This window comes from Paracoccidioides lutzii (genome assembly GCF_000150705.2).
Source record: "Paracoccidioides lutzii Pb01 unplaced genomic scaffold supercont2.5, whole genome shotgun sequence".
Classification (NCBI taxonomy): domain Eukaryota; kingdom Fungi; phylum Ascomycota; class Eurotiomycetes; order Onygenales; family Ajellomycetaceae; genus Paracoccidioides; species Paracoccidioides lutzii.
In genome coordinates this window covers 765,192-783,537 of record NW_015440951.1, presented here as the reverse complement: position 1 = coordinate 783,537, position 18,346 = coordinate 765,192, and the positions used below count along the sequence as shown (strand labels likewise).

At 46.5% G+C, this 18,346-nt stretch overlaps 8 protein-coding genes across 8 annotated transcripts; 2 read left to right on the top strand and 6 right to left on the bottom strand.

Moving 5' to 3' along the window:
* Positions 1-128: 128 nt before the first annotated feature.
* Positions 129-4,577, bottom strand: PAAG_11489 (hypothetical protein; the record flags this gene model as incomplete). Its single annotated transcript, XM_015847132.1, has 11 exons — positions 129-394; positions 522-678; positions 755-940; positions 1,005-1,512; positions 1,577-1,977; positions 2,030-2,201; positions 2,234-3,102; positions 3,152-3,334; positions 3,384-3,452; positions 3,751-4,435; positions 4,492-4,577. The coding sequence occupies 11 exons, from the start codon at positions 4,575-4,577 to the stop codon at positions 129-131; spliced, it is 3,582 nt and encodes a 1,193-aa protein (XP_015703264.1).
* Positions 4,578-4,712: 135 nt separating this feature from the next.
* On the bottom strand, positions 4,713-5,558 carry PAAG_11488 (dicer-like protein 1; the record flags this gene model as incomplete). Its single annotated transcript, XM_015847131.1, has 4 exons — positions 4,713-4,925; positions 4,982-5,085; positions 5,136-5,332; positions 5,395-5,558. The coding sequence occupies 4 exons, from the start codon at positions 5,556-5,558 to the stop codon at positions 4,713-4,715; spliced, it is 678 nt and encodes a 225-aa protein (XP_015703263.1).
* A 649-nt stretch (positions 5,559-6,207) lies between these two features.
* Positions 6,208-7,431, top strand: PAAG_02420 (TOR signaling pathway regulator (TapA); the record flags this gene model as incomplete). The annotated part of the gene is made up of 3 exons (XM_002795668.1): positions 6,208-6,404; positions 6,494-6,770; positions 6,850-7,431. 3 exons carry the CDS (start codon positions 6,208-6,210, stop codon positions 7,429-7,431), a joined length of 1,056 nt encoding a protein of 351 aa, XP_002795714.1.
* A 128-nt stretch (positions 7,432-7,559) lies between these two features.
* Positions 7,560-8,896, bottom strand: PAAG_02419 (hypothetical protein; the record flags this gene model as incomplete). The annotated part of the gene is made up of 5 exons (XM_002795667.2): positions 7,560-7,565; positions 7,635-7,718; positions 7,788-8,379; positions 8,556-8,565; positions 8,749-8,896. The coding sequence occupies 5 exons, from the start codon at positions 8,894-8,896 to the stop codon at positions 7,560-7,562; spliced, it is 840 nt and encodes a 279-aa protein (XP_002795713.1).
* Positions 8,897-9,326: 430 nt separating this feature from the next.
* Positions 9,327-10,503, bottom strand: PAAG_02418 (porphobilinogen deaminase; the record flags this gene model as incomplete). Its single annotated transcript, XM_015844636.1, has 2 exons — positions 9,327-10,075; positions 10,209-10,503. 2 exons carry the CDS (start codon positions 10,501-10,503, stop codon positions 9,327-9,329), a joined length of 1,044 nt encoding a protein of 347 aa, XP_015701684.1.
* Positions 10,504-11,350: 847 nt separating this feature from the next.
* Positions 11,351-14,282, top strand: PAAG_02417 (ATP-dependent protease La 2; the record flags this gene model as incomplete). Its single annotated transcript, XM_002795665.1, has 3 exons — positions 11,351-11,816; positions 11,883-14,115; positions 14,198-14,282. The coding sequence occupies 3 exons, from the start codon at positions 11,351-11,353 to the stop codon at positions 14,280-14,282; spliced, it is 2,784 nt and encodes a 927-aa protein (XP_002795711.1).
* Positions 14,283-15,161: 879 nt separating this feature from the next.
* PAAG_02416 (mitochondrial 54S ribosomal protein YmL41) lies at positions 15,162-16,112 on the bottom strand (the record flags this gene model as incomplete). Its single annotated transcript, XM_002795664.2, has 3 exons — positions 15,162-15,447; positions 15,562-15,852; positions 16,018-16,112. 3 exons carry the CDS (start codon positions 16,110-16,112, stop codon positions 15,162-15,164), a joined length of 672 nt encoding a protein of 223 aa, XP_002795710.1.
* Positions 16,113-16,566: 454 nt separating this feature from the next.
* On the bottom strand, positions 16,567-18,128 carry PAAG_02415 (serine/threonine-protein kinase RIO2; the record flags this gene model as incomplete). Its single annotated transcript, XM_002795663.2, has 3 exons — positions 16,567-17,681; positions 17,774-17,918; positions 18,066-18,128. 3 exons carry the CDS (start codon positions 18,126-18,128, stop codon positions 16,567-16,569), a joined length of 1,323 nt encoding a protein of 440 aa, XP_002795709.1.
* Positions 18,129-18,346: the final 218 nt, after the last annotated feature.

Here is an 18,346-nt window from a genome sequence, read left to right as displayed (position 1 = left end):
CTCTTTAAACACAAGCCCTCTGGGTTGAGAACTATCATCGCAATTTTTTTTTGGGTTTTGTTTTTTAAGATATTATCTCGAAACATTCGTCTCAAGAGTCACACTCGCACAACCCCGTTAAGAACAAATTAATTACCCGCATATAGCCATCTCTCTTCTTTTTCTATCCTTTTCTCTCCGCCTTTCCCTTTATTTGTTGCCACGCACTCACAGCGGTATATATCCCGGAACTTGAACGCTGGAAGCCCCTCCAATTTCGCAAGTGCGTTCTCGCTGGCTTTAACCTTTGCATACCCTGCGGAGGATGCAATGCCTTCTGCTACAAACTCGTCGTGAATAATAACCGCTGCAAACACCCGGCACTCTGCGGCATCCACAAAGTCTACCTCACCGGCTTTCAAGCAGAAGTTGGTGCATCCAAAATCAATCGTTAGTCGGTTGTGTAAGTAAGTCTGCAACTGGCATTAGCTACCATCCTTGTGTGCATGTACCGGGCATGAAAGCTGTGCGAGGAAGGGTACATGCCGTTGGGTGCTTGTTAGCAAAAGTATCGTAAATGCTAATATCCTCGAAGTACTTTTTGGGGTACTGCTGGAAGAAATCTTCCACCACCTCGAAACTGAAGTTCGAATCGACAAATATTGCGCCGATATATGCCTCCAACATATCTGGCAGACACTATTTACAGCATCCCGTCAGCCCCCCCCCCCCCCCCCCCCCGGGAATTTTAAAAATAGTGAGCCAAATCACCTACCTTCGGAGGGTCACTGGTCGTTGTCCAAAAGTCTGGTGAATCGATGCTTTCAGTCTCTGTAGCTTCAATTTCCTCCGCATATCTAGTAATTTGACCCAAAAGAGCGTTGCTAAAATAAAGGAGATGTCTATGTAACCCCAACTTAACAGCAACTGCACCCAAAAATTTATTGGAGACCATAGCCATCTACCAATTGTTAGCTTTATCCCATTACATACCATCCTCTCATTTTAAGGTGGTTAGAAAATACCTTATGTTCCGTGAGCCATTGAGGATCCCGGTCGGGGTATTTGTGATACAAATGTTCGACACAAACCATATCGAGCAGCGAATCCCCCAGAAACTCTAGTCGCTGATAACACGGAACTTTACTCCATACCGTTGGGTATGAAGCGTGGGTGAACGCAGACGAGAGAAGCCTTGGGTACTTGAAACGGTAGCCCAGACGATCCCCAATCTGTTGAGCCAGGTCCAGTTGAGTATCATCCGCCTCTGTGATCTGATAACGAGGCAATGAATACAATCCGACATAGCTCTGCCAGTCCGAGACCTGATGATTCTCGCTGTTCACGAAAGCAGTGACTGCTTTGACCGCGGTGTCAAACCGATGGACTCTTCCCCCAGACAACAAGGAGGCACCGATCAAAGCCTCACAGATATCCGCAATTGATTTATCGGCTAAAGAATGTTTTTTTTCTGCTGTTTCAGACTTGGCCTTACCTTGAAGAAGCTTAATACCCTCAGGATACCAATTCCGTCTGTGGAGAGAACCCGTTGTCAGTGAAGGCACAGAAACAAAACATAGGAACTCTCAAAACGAACCTTGAGAAACCCTGGGTGCGGACAAACTCATAGATTCCAAGACTCATCGCAGTGTTAAATAAGTTTTGATTGCAGATCAAACACATCCTTTTGACATGAAAGTCGAACTCGTCGTTGTCAGCGTTCATCGCAAACAGCGATATCGACGTCGACATCTTCAGAAAACAGTCCCCCAAAAACTCCAGGCGCTCATAGTTCTTGCCCATTCCACGCTGGAAATGAATCTGTTCCGCTCGATGTTCTTCTGTATTGTCCGAGTCTTTTGTCAGAGCTTCGAGAGCGAGTTCCGGAATGATGGTCAACTGTAGTTTGTTGCATGCCTCGAGAGCAATCAGATAGGACTCAATGCGACTAATCATCGCTGGGAAAGTAAACGCAAATACAGCCACCGGCGCGGGTAACTACGGAAAGTTAGTGCCTCTGCAATTATTGCAGTCGGGAAAGCTCTCTTACAGCAGAAATCCTCAGGGGCTCCGGACAAATATAATAAGCCGTCTCTACCCCCTTCTCCTGCTCCGTCGTCCTATCCAAGAGGTTTCGGCGAAGTCGAACTAACTCTGCACGAACAACCGGCTGGTTCCAATCACATGTCCCAAGAAAGTTTAGACGAGATTTCTTATACAAACTTTACAATAATTCATTATGTTGTCCATATACCTTCTTTTTGCCATAGTTGGTGGCGGTGGATCTGAGGGACGAAGGTTTAGTTCCAATTCAGACGTGAAATAGCGATATCTGCCATCCCACTTGTCGAACATACATATGTTTTCCAAAGAACTGCGTGGCATGTCGGAGGTCCAGCAGATTTCCGGGTTCTCCTGAACATACTGGATAATTTTCCAGTCAATAAGTTGTCGCAGGTTTGAATCCTCCAATACGTTCCCATATTCCAAGCTTATCGGTGCAAGCCAGTATGGCATCATGGCCGGCTGGTGATCGTATACCTTGTGGAACAAATCCTGGAAAATCCTAAGCGTAAACGTGGTGAACAGGTCCAACTCAGACTGCGAAACCTGCATCGACGCTCGTAGAGGGATTGAAACAACATCGCACTCTATGTCAGTCTCAATATACAGCGGAAATACAGGAAATTTGGGCAGTGATTCCCGTGTTAACAACACGAGAGGTTGATGCACGCGCCGTAACTTCGCAGAGGGCCGCAAGGTCAAAACAGTCGCATAAACCTCACAAGGGGTCATGCCACGAGACTTCTCCCACAATTTTGGCTTCACCATCATGCCATATTGATTCGTTTTCTTCGATTTGATAGCCAATTTCGCGTTCCTCATAAGCGGCAGTCTTTTGTGATACTTAGACAGGAAGTAGTCATCGAGAAGCCCGTTCTTCCTGAGTATCAAGCATGTTTCAAATGCGGCGGATTGTTTGGCAGACAGCTTCGCTACTGCTGGTCTTCCCGTCAAGCCTCGGACAGGAGATTTCTCGGGGAGCACGACCTCGCAGACGAAAGCACCCCGTATTCTATGAATGAAGTAATTTACTCGGGTTGACATCTCATTCTCGTATTGCTGAATGCCGTTAGCCACCATATGCTTCATGATTATATTTTCTTCTTACCAAAGAACTTGCATAATGTGCAAGGACCGCAAGCGCAGAGTTGTAAGTTAGCTTTGAGCCAGTGCTGGAAACGGTGAAAGTTTTACGGCGTCTTTCCTTATCCAAAAACTTGTCCAATTCGTCGCTTGTACCACGGATAATTCTGTCTTCAGGGAGAGATTCGCAAAATTGCCGCATGATGTTCTTTGGGGTTGTTAGCTCGGAACAGCCGAATTTCTCATTCTATACTCACTTCTGCCTCCTGAACTTCATCAAGGCACCGTTGATGAATGAGATTATCTCGTTCCATCATGTGCGCATACTGCATGCCATAGTTAGAGAGGCTCAAAAATTATTGGGGAGCAATCATACTACGGAGTTAGGATGCCGAGCGCGCCCCCGACTCTGCACGTATTCGATCATTGTTTTATAAAGATCGAACCTAAATCACTGTCTGTCAGCTCCACACTTGCTGATGAGAGAATAGGATATGAGTGTTATCACCTAACAACTAAATTGCAATCTGGAATATCCAATCCTTCCTCCGCAACAGAGGTTGCAAACTTCACAAATTAGCAGGACAACTAGAGAATTCAAGAATACGAAGAAAACAAACACACCAAGCAGTTAAGCTCTCCTTTACGAAATTTCAGCAATGTCAAAAACTGCTGTCGGAAGGAGACCTTTTCGCCGCCAGCTTCGTCAGGGCGAACACCAATAAGCACACCCGTCCGCATGTGCCGCGTCCCTATTCGTGAAAACAATTCTCCTAATAGCCTCGCAGAGTGCCGCTTCTCCACGAAGACAATGCATTTTGTGTCTGTGTGCCTTTCAAAGTACTTTGAAAGCTGATGGTGCAACAGTCGCACCTTTGGGCTGAGATGTTCGGGACAGTTAACCGGAGTATAAAAGGTGTGATCTTTTATCACCTTCACAGCTTCGCGAAGACTCTTAATCATTTCGTCAACTCCCTTAGTGTGATTTCCAGAACTGGTACGCATATAACGCCTAGATATGCTCCCTTCCAATTTAGGCAATGAGGGCTCGTCCAATACGATAGTCCACAACCAATCAGAGCACCATCTCCCCAACGTCGAGGTGGCCTCCAAGGAACAGATGAACATCTTCTTGAGTACACTAATATTCCCAAATTGTGAATGCATGCTTTTGTATAAGTCGGTTTCAAAAGCGGGATCCAGCCTATCGTAGACCCATTGTTGTTCGGTTGGCCGAGCTACCGATTGCCGCAAAGCATCCCAATTAGAGGTAGTTGCAATCTGGCTATCGAGAAGCATCTCCAGGGATCTATTACGACCATTAGTAGAGAGAGAGATGAGGATGGTAATGTCGGGATGGTATACTTTACAGCTGTTACCACATCAACTTTCGCATCAACTGGGGATGCTGTCATGCCAAATATCTTAGGCCTATGTTGTGACTCGGTCATTTGTAAATAAAAGTCTTTTACAATCCTATAGATTCCATCATCACGGACACAGAATGGGCAGAAAACATGGAATCTTCTAACCTCGCATATGGATGGTCCTTTTTCGTATGATGAGCCTCATCAAAAATAAGAAGATTAATCTGTTCCATCTGGATAAAAGAATGCAGCAAACACTGATATAGTACTTCCGCTGTGCAAACGATGATCATGTTTTTTTGAAAAGTGCCTTTTCCAGGTTTCCTTGCTCCATAAGTCAGTTTGCAATGCTCCACAGAATTTATCGATACTTTGATCAATATTTGCTTTCAGGACGGCGGCTTGCTGGTACACAAGCGCCACGCTATCGACCTATTTATCAGATATTTAGATATTTACTCTTTGTTTGGGAAGGTAGCAAGACACACCAAGAAGAATGATATACGGGGTGGTTTTCCCCTAGCTCGATCAGCCAATTCGATTCGAATCATATGTTTGAGCAAGAGTACGGCGATCAATGTTTTGCCCGATCCTATCCATATTAATATCTATACAGAAAAGCAGAGATAGAGGGCCGCATACCAGTATCCAACACAGCGATGATATTCGTTGTCTTCGCCTTCTCAAACAGCTCCAACTGGTACTCCCTTGGGTCGTGGATGACAGATGAGAAGTCCTGCTTTGCTATCAGTTTCGATATAGAAAGCTCACTGTCGTTCTTCACTTTCATTGCCTTCTGAATATCCTCAGCCGTAATTGTTTCAGCTCGTTTGGATAGCCTTGTGAGTCAACTCCATCAGAAAACGCAAAGTCGGCTCAAGGGTTAATAGGGGATACCAACAGAGATTTGAAGATTTCGTTTTGTCTCTGTCTTCGATCTGCTGGCTCTAGTGAAATCTGATCAGAGCTGTCTGACTCGCTATCCGATCCATCAGGGCCGTCGAACACTACAGGGGACTCATCATCTAGGATCATGAGATCCACGTTTTCTTCTTTATCCCCCATCGCTTTCTTTGGGGAGACAGGACTTTGGATCACACTGTGGTCAATGATTCCGTGAGAGGTCGGCTGTCTTGGAAGGCATCAGATCTGGTAAAGGAATCAAGATATTGAACTGTGGATATAGACCCAAGGCAGTGAATGAGAGTGTAATAGTTCAGAGAAATAAGCCTCTTGAATGGATAGAAATGGGTATGAGATAATCCTAAGCTCTCAGAAAGCCCGGATCTATGTAAACAAAGGAAAACAAATCCTCCATATCCGATGCAGATGTTGATGATCCGTTGGCTCCACATGAGTCTTGAGGACAATATGAAAGAACAAGTGCAGAGAACAAAGAAACTCATGTTTGGATTTCCTAATTGCAGGTATATACATCACATCCACCAAAACATCTCATTTCTAGTAACATTAGAAGCACAATTGGAAATATACTCCTTTTCTTTGTTGGTTTCGGGCAACAATTTATAAAGTTGAGGTTGAACTCTGAGCAGTATGTGCAAGAAGCTTTTATTCACATGACTTTAGTTAACCTCACCTCTGCCAAGTTCACATCCAAAAGGGAATATATTCCTAGCCAAGTAAGTATCTCCCATTAAAGACCTTTTAAAACCTCAGCTATCTTCTGTATATACCTGTCGTTATAGGGTCAACTATGGACATACAAACCCTCAGCTCTCTCTTCTCTCGCGCGAAAGCCCACAAAAAAGCTCTGGACACAGCATCTTCAGAATCTATAATCCAGCTCAGTGACGTTATCGCGGAGTTCGAAGAATGTCAACGCCGCATTGCGCATCTATCCCTATTCAGTGGCAATGAGTCGCTCGAGGACATCACCACTGGAGACCTACAGTTCGTAACTATATAATTTACTATTCTTCTACTTTCGGAAAAAAGAACAAGCCATACTAAACGAAATGCTGTTACCCCGAATGCTACAGGTACCTCACAGTTGATTACATCCTAGCCGATCTCCTTCAAAAATCGTACAGTGCAGATCGTATCAAGAGCTTGCAGCGCTCGCGGGACGAATACGAAAAATATCTGGAGTGTTTAGATCAGTATGACCTACTCTCCCCGGACGATAAGAGGCTTCATGAAAATTACACGGATGATCCGGCCTCCTTTACCCTGGCTCCTTTGAACGATGCAGCAAAGCGAAGGGATATTAAGGTATCAAGATTTAGAGAGGAGAAGGAGTTGAAACAACGGCTAGAGGTATATATGCACCTACCCCATAGTCCACAATCCACACTCCACTAAAAGCGGATGCTAACCAATATCATGAAATTGGCAGCATCTTTCGCAAAACCAAAACAGTATACAACCCGACGATGATTTAGTTCGACAATTGTATCTAGCTGAGATTAAGCTCTATACACATCAGACATTCCAGGCCCTAGACATGCTATCCCAAGAACTATCTATGCTCACAGGAGCCCAAAGTGCAGGCCCCTCTGCCCATCCCGTTTACGATCATGATGCAAGGAAACGTGACCGAAGCGATAAGTCTGGCTTTTCCGAGCGTTTGGATATAGGGCTCGGACAAAATACTCGTGGAGGCGGAACAGGGCCACTCCTAAGCAAGAGCGGGGTACCACTACAACCGTTTGTCCTCACAAGCAAGCGAACGGAACTTCAAAAGGGGGTCTTCCGACCCGGTCATAGCCTCCCGACTATGTCTATTGATGAATATCTAGAGGAGGAGAGGAGGCGAGGGGGTATTATTGAAGGGGGAGGCGAGCAGTCTGGCCAGCCGAAAGAAATTGACGAAGATGACTTGGAAAAAGCTGACGAAGAAACCATGAAAGCAAGAGCGTGGGATGAGTTCACGGAAGATAATCCACGAGGATCAGGTAACACTCTAAACAGGGGCTAATAAATCCATTCGATCGGAAGAAAATTTTTGGAGGGTATCATTGAATATCTACCGCCCCTAGTGTCATCTTGGCATTCACTTCCCGCCCTATCTCTCTCCGGCACTCCAAAAGAGGAGGGATGGTGGGGTCACTCCTGGATGTAATCCTATGTTAGCACATGGTACCGTTTCTTTTACATATGAAATCGAGATGGGACACATACACGGAGAGGGAAATTCTGTTTTTCCAACTCTGGCCACTTGCTCAGCAGTAACCCAAACAATTCGCGGGTCAAAATCTCATATCCCTGCAAATTAAACACTGAAGTCAGTTTCGTGAAAAGACCACTCAATACAGAAAACACAAACAGACATACCTTACTACCAAAATGCAACCCATCAATAAAGTACTCCCTCCCAAACTCCGCCGCCCCAGGCATTCCCGAGCCGGGCAGCCTCTCCTTCAAATCCAGCTTATCAAACCCGCCCCCCTCAGGCACCTTCTCCTCGCACGCAAATTTAGTCACGGCAGTCCAAAAGTCCAACACAGCGACACGATCCGTCTTCCTTTCAAACTCCTTTCCAATCTCAACAATTTTCTCCGCAAAGGCCCGCTTTGACGCCCAGGTCCTATGTCCCCTTCCCATCCTCGCAACCGACTTCAAGACACCTTCGACTTCAGGCAGGGGGTTAACAAGCCCCATTCTGTCCGAGGGGATGTCGACTGGCGGAGGTGTGATTAAGATTACTTTGGTCTCCTGCGTGCCAGGGTGATCTACGATACTGTTCACGTAGTATCGGATGTGTTCCTCGAATTCCGGGAGGGGTACGTAGGGGTCTGTGTATAAGAGGCAGGCGTCATTTGCACCAAGGAAAATAGATATGAATAAGGGTGCAGGGGGACCGCGCTTTTCGATCACTTGAATGATGCATTTTTCAAAGGTTTTGCGGAGACTTTTTGTTGTTTGTCTGGATTTTGGAAGAGGGTTTTGGGTTTAGATACAGCAATGGCTTTTAGGGGTGGTTATTGCACATATGGGTATGGAGATATAGAATTGATTCCTCAACCTCTAGAGAGGAGGAGTAGCATTTGAATCCTTAACCGTCCAGGAAAGAATAAGGAAATCTGCTAGGACTCAGCTTACCCGGAATACCCTGCGAATATTTAGACAAATCAGCACTGGATCAATCAAACCACTTTCTCTCGAATCCAAAATCACTGCCAGCCAGCCGCATCGAAAACAATATTCTATCTTTTTGACCCACGCAACTTCCCCATCTATCCTGAATCAAAAAATATAGTAATTACAAAAAACGAAATACCAAGCACAAACTCACCTGCATTAACAACCTCTACCCTCCTGTCGTAATATTCACCCAGCTTCCATGCAAACCCATTATCAGACTCGTAACAAGCGCGCTCCGTCAGCGAGTCTCCAAACAGATAGATGCGTGGATAGTCATTTGGTTTCGTTTCTTTAATCATAGTTAACGCCTTGAAATCATTTTCTTGCTTTGGGTATTCGGGGCAGAAGGTTGGGGATATTCTATGGGAGCGGGATGTTGACTGAGTTGTTCGTTGCAAGGCTGCTGCAGCGGCTGCTCGTCCCTCATCGAGTCACATGATGAAAGTGGGAAATCTGTAAAATTATCAGAAATTAAACTAAGATTTCTTTATGGAGCGGAAAAGAGAGCCTTGTAGACAATGATTGTTTATTCATTGTTTTGGACCCGAGTTCTATATCATGACTATTGCCTATTTAGATATCATTTGTATCCACTGTAGTTCCGGCAAATCTAATAAATATATGAAAGCATCCATCACATCCTATAGTTACCTGAGCCATTTCGGGGTATCCACTCATATCGCAGTCGAAAATAAAACGAGAAAGAAACGCAGACATAAATCCAACCAACTAATTCCCCCAAATCTTCTTCTTCTGCTGAATAACCTCCAATATCTTCCCCGCACCCTTAACAATCAACTCCTCCGCAACCGTCTTCCCAAACCCCTCCGCCTCCACCTCCGACCTAATTTCCGCCTCCATCTCAGCCTCCACAGCCTCCTTCCCATCCACACTGGCCACAATAGCCCTAAGCCTCAACTTATCTACCTCCCCCTCCCCCTCCCCCTTCACCCACTCCGTCTCAACGCCAAGCGGCGCACTACAGCCGCCCTCCAATGCCCTCAACAAACTCCTCTCCGCCAAACACGCAAACGTCGCCCTCCTATCCCCAATCTTCTCAATCATCGCCCTCATCCGCTCATCGTCCGCGCGTATCTCAACCCCCAACGCCCCCTGCCCAACAGCATGCAGCATCTTGCCGTTCTTCGAATCAAGGAAATGGGAGATGCGCGCACCTTGACCACTACGCAGAAGGCCAGCCGCGGCTAGAATGATACAGGTAAATGGTCCGTCTTCCGCATCCAACTTTGCTAATCGTGTCTCAATGTTTCCTCGTATATCCTGGGGTTTGAGATGGGGGTAGTGTCGTGATAGCTGAGCGATGCGCCGGACGGAGGAGGTCCCTACTACGGATCCTGCGGGGAGTTCTGCCAGTGTCATTTTTGGTAGACCCTTTTTGATGACTAGGACGTCTCGAGGGTCTTCGCGGGGCACGACAGCGCCAAGAGCGCAGGTTTCGGGGAGCTGGGTTGGGACATCTATTTAGAGAATGTGATATATTTGTTAGTTTGTTATCGATGAGCATGTAGAGAAAGAAAGGAACAGCCGGACGAAACAAATATTGGAATGATCAGATGAGACAAATAAAAATCAAGCAAAAGACACATGTACCTTTTAAGGAATGAACGACAAAATCAATCTTCTTCGCGACCAGTAGTTCCTCAAGCTCTTCGGTCCAAAGATTCTTGGTGGTGAATTCGCGAAGCGGGGTGACTTTATTCAAGTCCCCCGCAGTATCCTGGGAGTGAACCCTGAATTCATACTCCGGCCAGGCAGTTTTAAGCGAAGACCGTATTAGATCTGTTTGTAGCAGGGCAAGTTTTGACTTGCGTGTGCCAATTGTTAGAGTGGTTGTCGGCGTCGTTCCGGGTGCCGGGTGTGTTTGTGGAGGAGGGGCAGATGCCATGATTATAGATGCGGAGGGAGGGGATTCGCAGCAAACACTATTCCTTGTATAAATAGATTAGTTAACGGGATTGCAGAACTAATCCAGGTCTATCGAGGCATCGGAGGCAATTGATTTGATCGTAATAATTACGCACGCGGGGAGCAGTTGAGCAGATGAAACGCAGGTAATTGTGTATTGTTCAGTTTTTACAGTGCAGTTGGAGGAAAATTTAAGTTCCGCCACCAGAAACTGCGCCTGGTTTTGTTGTCGAAAGGGGTTACAGTTAACTAGGTATATCACTATTGTACGCTGTAGTTACAGCCATAACTACAACAATTTTTAATGTGATAGAGGTAGAAAGAAGCCGGTAAAATAATAAAAATATTAATACCGCAATAAAAAATTTATCTCCCAATTACATCACCAGTTGCAGATATTCCTCTCTGTTCCGGTGTGTTCTGGCGCTGCCAGAGAGAGGTAACCTCGGCATCGGGCTTGGGCTTAGAGATAGCTTCATATTTCAACCCGCCTATCGCCCATCCTCACCTCATTCCCTTTCCCTCCTTCTCGCCACACTTCACCGAAGACTCTCAAAGCATCGCTATCCACCATTCCGTTCTCTTTACATGAGGCGCTCTGTGCTGAATTCCTCAGTTTGCTTCTGAACTTCTAATACCACCTTTTAATCAAGTCTCATTCGGTCTCACAAGGCGTGCGCTAGTCAGTTACTTAATATATCTCCGCAATTCATTGTTACTTGGCGACGAGCTCTCTCACTCTCTTGGGCGATCACAACATAACACCAGCCCTTGAGTTAGCGGTTACTTAGTAATTACTATCAGACCCATTTAGAACCTCAACCATTATGGGTACCAATTCTTCGCGAACAACAAACCTCGCGTTGCTGGCCCTGGCCAAGGATTCGGTTCTCCTGCCAGGAGTCACCATCCGCATCCCCCTCTCCGACCGTGCTGATATCCCTCTTCTCCTGACCTCTCTCTTCAGCAAAACCTCCTCAAAAGCCGGGAATGCAACCCTTGTTGGTTGTGTCCCCCTCAGCTCGCCGTTTCTGAGCAGGGATGGCAAGCAACTGCTGGAGAATGGGGACGCAGCAAGTGCACGATCGGAAGCTTCCAGGACAGTCGAGCCAGCCAAAGCTTCCAAGAACGATATCTTCGGCTATGGCACTGTGGCTAAGGTAGTTGGTGTTCAAGGGAGACCAAGTAGCGAACCATATCTGCTCGTGGAGGGATTGAGGAGGTTTTCGATTCGCAAGGTTACCAGGGAAAGTCCATATCTTGAGGCTGATGTCACTCTACATGACGAGATCGGTACGCCCTACTTTGATATAAAGGAAATCGTTTGTAGATACCAAGCTAACTCATATCGACCCACAGCCCCTATTGCCACTGACCTAGAAATTGTGAATCTGTTTGATCAGGTCAAACGGTTGTCAAGAGAACTTTTGGCCTTCCTTAGACTTACCTCCTTCTTTTCCCAGCAGACGGCGGGTATATCGCCCCTGCTTGCTAGACGATTCGAGCTTTTCATTGCCAAAAAGAATATCTCCCAAGCAGGTGTGCTCGCTGATTTTATGGCTGATGTGGTGGAAACTAGCTTCGAAGAAAAGCTGCAGCTTCTTGCCTCAGTAGACCTGAAGGCCAGACTGGAAAAAGTTGTCGAACTTTTGTCCAGACAGGTTCAAGGCATGAGGAATAACATCAAGGTGACTTCCATCACCACGTCGAGCAACCCCTCAAACCTTGGCGTTGATATCAATCAATTGGATCCCCGCCAAAGAGAACTTCTTGCCAGACGCTCTATGGCGGGAATGAATGGGTTTCCATCCGGCATCAATGGAGGCATTGGTGATGGTGGAGAAGAGAAAGAGCCAAACGAAATTGATGAACTACAACAGAAGCTTCAGGATGCTCAGCTGAGCCCAGAAGCCCAGAAGGTAGCAGACAGAGAACTCAAGCGGCTCCGTAAGATGAACCCTTCCAACGCTGAATATGGAGTTTGTCGAACGTACTTGGAAAATCTAGCCGAGATTCCTTGGACTAGAGTCACTGAAGACCAGCTGGGGGTGGAAACGCTCCAGAGAGCTAGAAAGCAGCTTGATGACGATCATTACGGCCTAGAGAGAATTAAAAAGCGACTTCTGGAGTATTTGGCTGTCCTCAAGCTGAAACAGACCCTCAATAAGGACGTTGAGAACCAAATTTCGAAACTTACCACGGATTTAGCTGCTATTGAAAACAGGGGTGATGAAGCTGAATCTAATTCTGACGCTAAGAGAGACGCCATGGAAACCAAACTGCAGCTTCTCAAGGCAAAGCGTATGGGAGATAAATCTCCAATTATGCTTCTTGTCGGTCCTCCTGGAACTGGAAAGACCAGTCTTGCCAAATCCGTGGCCACAGCACTTGGTCGCAAATTCCATCGTATTTCTCTTGGAGGCGTAAGAGACGAAGCTGAGATTCGCGGCCATCGCAGGACATATGTCGCTGCTATGCCTGGCCTTATTGTGAATGGCCTAAAGAAAGTGGGCGTTGCCAACCCAGTCTTCCTGCTTGATGAGATTGACAAAGTGGGCGGCTCCAATTTCCATGGCGATCCATCAGCTGCAATGTTGGAAGTGCTTGACCCTGAGCAAAACCACAGCTTCTCAGACCACTACATCAACATCCCCATCGACCTGAGTAAAATATTGTTTATCGCCACTGCAAACTCTTTGGATACCATCCCCCCTCCCTTGTTGGATCGTATGGAGACAATCCAACTTTCAGGCTATACAACAGTCGAGAAGAACCATATCGCATCCCGCCATCTCATCCCCAAACAGATCCGTACCAACGGTCTCTCAGACGGCCAAGTCATCCTCTCTGATGATGTTCTCGAGAAAATCATAGCAGCCTACACCCGCGAATCAGGCGTACGCAATCTCGAACGCGAAATTGGCTCCGTCTGCCGCTACAAGGCCGTCCAGTACGCCGAAGCCCGAGACGCAGGCAAGGAAGAAACCTACAACCCCAACGTCTCCATCGAAGATCTCGACGAGATCCTCGGCATTGAGCGCTTCGACGAGGAAATCGCCGAAAAGCACGCGCGTCCGGGCATCGTAACGGGTCTCGTCGCCTACTCCACGGGCGGACAGGGTAGCATCCTCTTCATCGAAGTCGCCGATATGCCAGGGAACGGCCGCGTACAGCTAACGGGGAAACTGGGCGATGTGCTGAAAGAATCTGTCGAAGTGGCTCTTACATGGGTGAAAGCGCATTCATATGACTTGGCCCTCACCCACGACCCGAATGAGGATATCATGAAACATCGCAGCTTGCATGTGCACTGCCCGTCCGGCGCGATTCCGAAAGATGGACCCTCTGCTGGACTTGCACATACAATTGCTTTGATATCGTTGTTTTCTGGCAAGACGGTGCCCCCAGACGTCGCTATGACGGGTGAGATATCGCTGCGGGGCCGCGTGATGCCTGTTGGAGGCATCAAGGAGAAACTTATCGGCGCGCACTGTGCGGGCGTGAAGACAGTTCTGCTCCCGGAACAAAATCGTAAGGATGTAAGGGATGTACCCGCGGAGGTTAAGAATAGTTTGGAGATTGTGCACGTAAAGTAAGAGTTCTCCTTCTTTTTTTCCGTTTTATTCGTCCTCCGTTTTAATTTACACGTTACACTTTTTACTAACTCCCCACAGTCACATCTGGGAAGCAATTCGACACATCTGGCCGCAGGGTCACTGGCCAGGCGAACACACTCCCGTTTTTCAGAGTAGACTATAATATAGGGTCAAGGCGATTTCCCCCGCGTGTCCCGTTGAGGGGTTGCAAATTAGCGAGCGGTGTTTTTGGTTTACTTCATTTTCATGTAGTCCTTTTGCCTAGTTGTTGGTCCATTTTAATTCCCACCTGTTCTGCATCCATACATAGCTAACTGGGTTTAGTGGTTTGTTTTATCGTCACTCTTCCAGTTAACACTCTATTCTACACTCCTCATGGCGTTGTTTTTCGCTCTATGCCTGTGCTGGAGCCCGTTTCAGACAGCTTTGTCTACTAATCTCCCTGATCGTTGATTTGAAATTTCTATTTATTGTGGCGTCCCTTGCAGAGTTACGTTCTTCTAGTATCTGTTATATCCTGTCGAAGGAAGTATCACTTCTGCCTGCCCATCAAGTTTTTGAATCGTTTGGCATTTTGCGCTGTACATAGGCCACTAATGAAGTTAAAGTAGTCGACTTTACTATTGAGCACAGATTCCGGAAAGTCTCCATATTCATGTTTTCAGCGTCAACAGGAAGTCCCACCTGGCGCTTCCTAACAGTCTTACAGAAGAACCCAGGACAAGCTATACAACCTGCGTCGCTTAAACATCTCAGAGCAAAACATCTCTATTTGTATAATACATTTCAAGAAAGCAACTAAGGTATTTGCAGTCTCTGCCTTCCCTATTTTCCTTTCTATACATGAAAATATCTATACATGAACAAGATACCCTAGTTCCAGTTGGTCCCACCCATGCAGGGGGTAGAGGATATACAACGAGAAAAAATAGAGAAACACATCGAAAATGATCCCAATAAACCAATGCAGATGTTGCAAAATGAAGAGCACATTCCATATCCATACGAAATCCCGAGCCGAACGTCAAATCATTTTCCCGCTTCATTTGGTGTCCTCCGCAAGACTCGTATGATTAACCCCCTTTAATATTTCAGCAGGCGTCGCTTTCGCACCTTTCAACTCACCACCAATCACAGGTCTCTCGTAATTTAAACCCAGAGCCTTCCAAGTCGGTTCCCACTTCTCCTTCCCGTCCAGCAACCGCTTCGCCTGCTCTGAGACGGTTTTCCACTTTCTTTCCGGGGCCTTGTTCTTGGCGTCGGGCTCCATCTTTTCTGACATATCCCGCTGGTATTCCTTGGTTTCAAAGAACCTTTCCTTTTCCCATCTGTATAGGAATAATAAAGCAGGTGATTAGAGACATAGAAAAGATAATAAACAAATAACGTGGTAGCTGGCGAACGGAAAATTGGGTAAAATAACAAAATGAACTTAAGCTTACGGTTTATAATCCTTCGGCTCCTCAGGCCATATGAACGGCTCAGTCATCTCAACGGTCATCTTCTTCTTAGCCATCGGTCTCCTCCATTTGCCATATCCTTCCTTCCCGCACGGCCTTTCGCGTGTGATTTTCTGCTGCTCAACATAACTCCGTACTTTTATCACGTCCACGCCGTACGCGCGTTTTAGATAGTCTTTAATATCGAGTTTGTTGAAGGTCAGCGGGACCCAAAAGGAGGCATAGCGTGGTGGGAGAAAGGGAGTGCGGATGAGAGTGATGACGAAGTCGGGTCTGGTTTTGAGATGAAATCGCGTAGGTTAGCTAGAGATTGCATTCCTTTGGAGGTGCAATTGAGATTGGCCCCCAATGGATGGAGTAGTAGAAGGGCTGGTATGCATATGACACTAGTAATGAAAGGGAACAAAGAAGACTTGATAGCTGGGGATGTATTCGTACAAGTATATTTGTTTCCGCTGGTCGAGGGGAATGGGGAATATGTAGGGCCGGGCCTCACGGAGCTTCAGTGTGGTTTCTGCTACCTTTTTGCGCATTGTGGGTATCTGATGGATAGGTGGAAACAAGGGAGAGAAAGGGTAAACCAAAATGCCAAAGAGATTCAATAGGCCATTTTCTTGAAGTCTGCAGAAGTTGAGGATCGGACGGAAAATGTAGAAACGAACAAAAATGCGTGGGTGGTGCTTGTGCGCCGCCGTAATTTTTGCTGCCGGCGATAGTATGGGCATCTAACACCAGACAGTTGGACGGCAAATATGGGATAAATATCAAATTTATACAAGAAGGACATTGGAATATATATGTATGATGTGATCATTTTTCATTAAATTCTATACGCTAAATCATGAACTCATTCGTTATGATGCTCATTGCCAAACCCAACACCATATAAATAACCCTATACTAAACCAGACGCCGTATTTAGAATAGTAGAAAGACTCGAAATCTACCAATGCACCCTGTCATTGAGAACCTGATATCCGTAGCTGCTCAATCCCTATTATCCATCTTTAGATTTAGATCAGACGCCTTTTGCGTATCCCCCCGGGGTCCTTTCAATTTCTTCCGTATGACATTTCCCAGAGCATCGACCTCACCATCTAGAGACACCTCTTCATCCACATTTCCTTCCTCGGCTTTAGATTCCTCTTCATCTTCCTCTTCACCCTCAGCTTCGCCTCCATTCCCTTCCTCATCAGACCGCAAGTCATCACGCTCCCCTCCAGCATCTCCGTCCCCATCAACCCCTACCTCCTTCATATATGCCTCCAACTCCCGTGCCATCTTCCTCGAAAAACCCGATGCCTCAACCTCGACATCCAATCTTGCTCCACCTTTCTTTGTTCCCACCAATTTCTTCACATCCTTGAAAAACGGTCCCTTCTCATCACTCACAAACCCAAATCTCCTCTGAAAATACCGTTTGATGCAATTCACATCTCGATCAAAGTACATTTCTGCATTGGGATGATCCACAGAGACCATTTGCGGGAAATCAATCAGAATAGGAATCAAATTGACTTCAACTTCCTCTGTTCCATCATCATCACCTTCCTTCATTTTCCCCTTCGCAACGTCGGAATTTTTCTCCACAGCCTCCTCTTTAATCAAAATATTAAACTCGTTAAAATCTCCATGTATAAGCCCCACCCCCGCCAATCGCACAATCATCTCAATAAGCTCTGCATAAAGCCCCGCTGGATCCGGAATGGAAGAAATCTGCCTAAGCGGGAACGCATCAATCAAACTCATAACAATCGTATGTCTATTCTGCACAATGGGCTCCGGCACAGGAAATCCATGGTCCCGTAGCGCTTTCATGAACGCAAATTCCTTCATCGCTGCTAGGCGTGACATGTACATCCAGGACGCGGAACTGCGGTGGCGCAGGTAGTCGCGGTTGGTCTTGATGGTGCGGAAGGAAATGCGGCCCAAACGGTGAATTTTCAGAATGCGTTGTGCGCCGTCTGAGCTGGCGACGACGATGATGTCTGATTCTTTACCGACGCCGATTTGGTTACCGACAGAGTATATGGATTTTTGTTTTTGGTGCGTGTGGAGGGCGAGGTAGTCGAGGCCGCCATAGGTGAGGCGATAACCGTCGTCTGGAGTTGAAACGTTCATATTAGTTTATGCAAATTGAGACTCGAAAGGACATAGAAGACTGTAAATCATCTCTTAGGAACATCGTACGTACATTTTGCATTTTTAACTCGCGCTATCAGATTGATCTTTGCCAAATTCGATATACACTTGTGCACAATACTACCACCGCGCAGCCCGGATAACTGGATGATTAACGGCGTCGGTACAACTTCATGATTCCTACTGCCCATCTCAACCTGCCAGAAGGAAAGTGAGTAAGTCAGTGTCCTTGATATCAAGCTGTCTAGGGTATAGGAGGGAAAAGATGTATGTAGCTGCTCTCCTGAACCGCGGGCGGGGCAAGAGAGGAAAAGGACGCAGGGAAAGCCAGAACGTGAACATACAGCTGCAAGGGTACGGAAGTCCTCTACGGTAAGATACCGCATCGCCTTTGGATCGAGCTTCATTTTGGCGAATATTCCAACTGCTGGAGAAGCGGAGAGAAACGGGATAGGGCGGATATTTTATTAAGCCGTTGGACTGGAGGTACAAAAGGGCAAACTTTATTAGCTTCAATTAAACCTTTATTTGATTTACCCACAACTCTACAGCTCGAACGGGCTGACCGCGGACATGGGCGTTGGGCGCTAGATACGTAAACTAAAGGAATAAATAATAACACCTT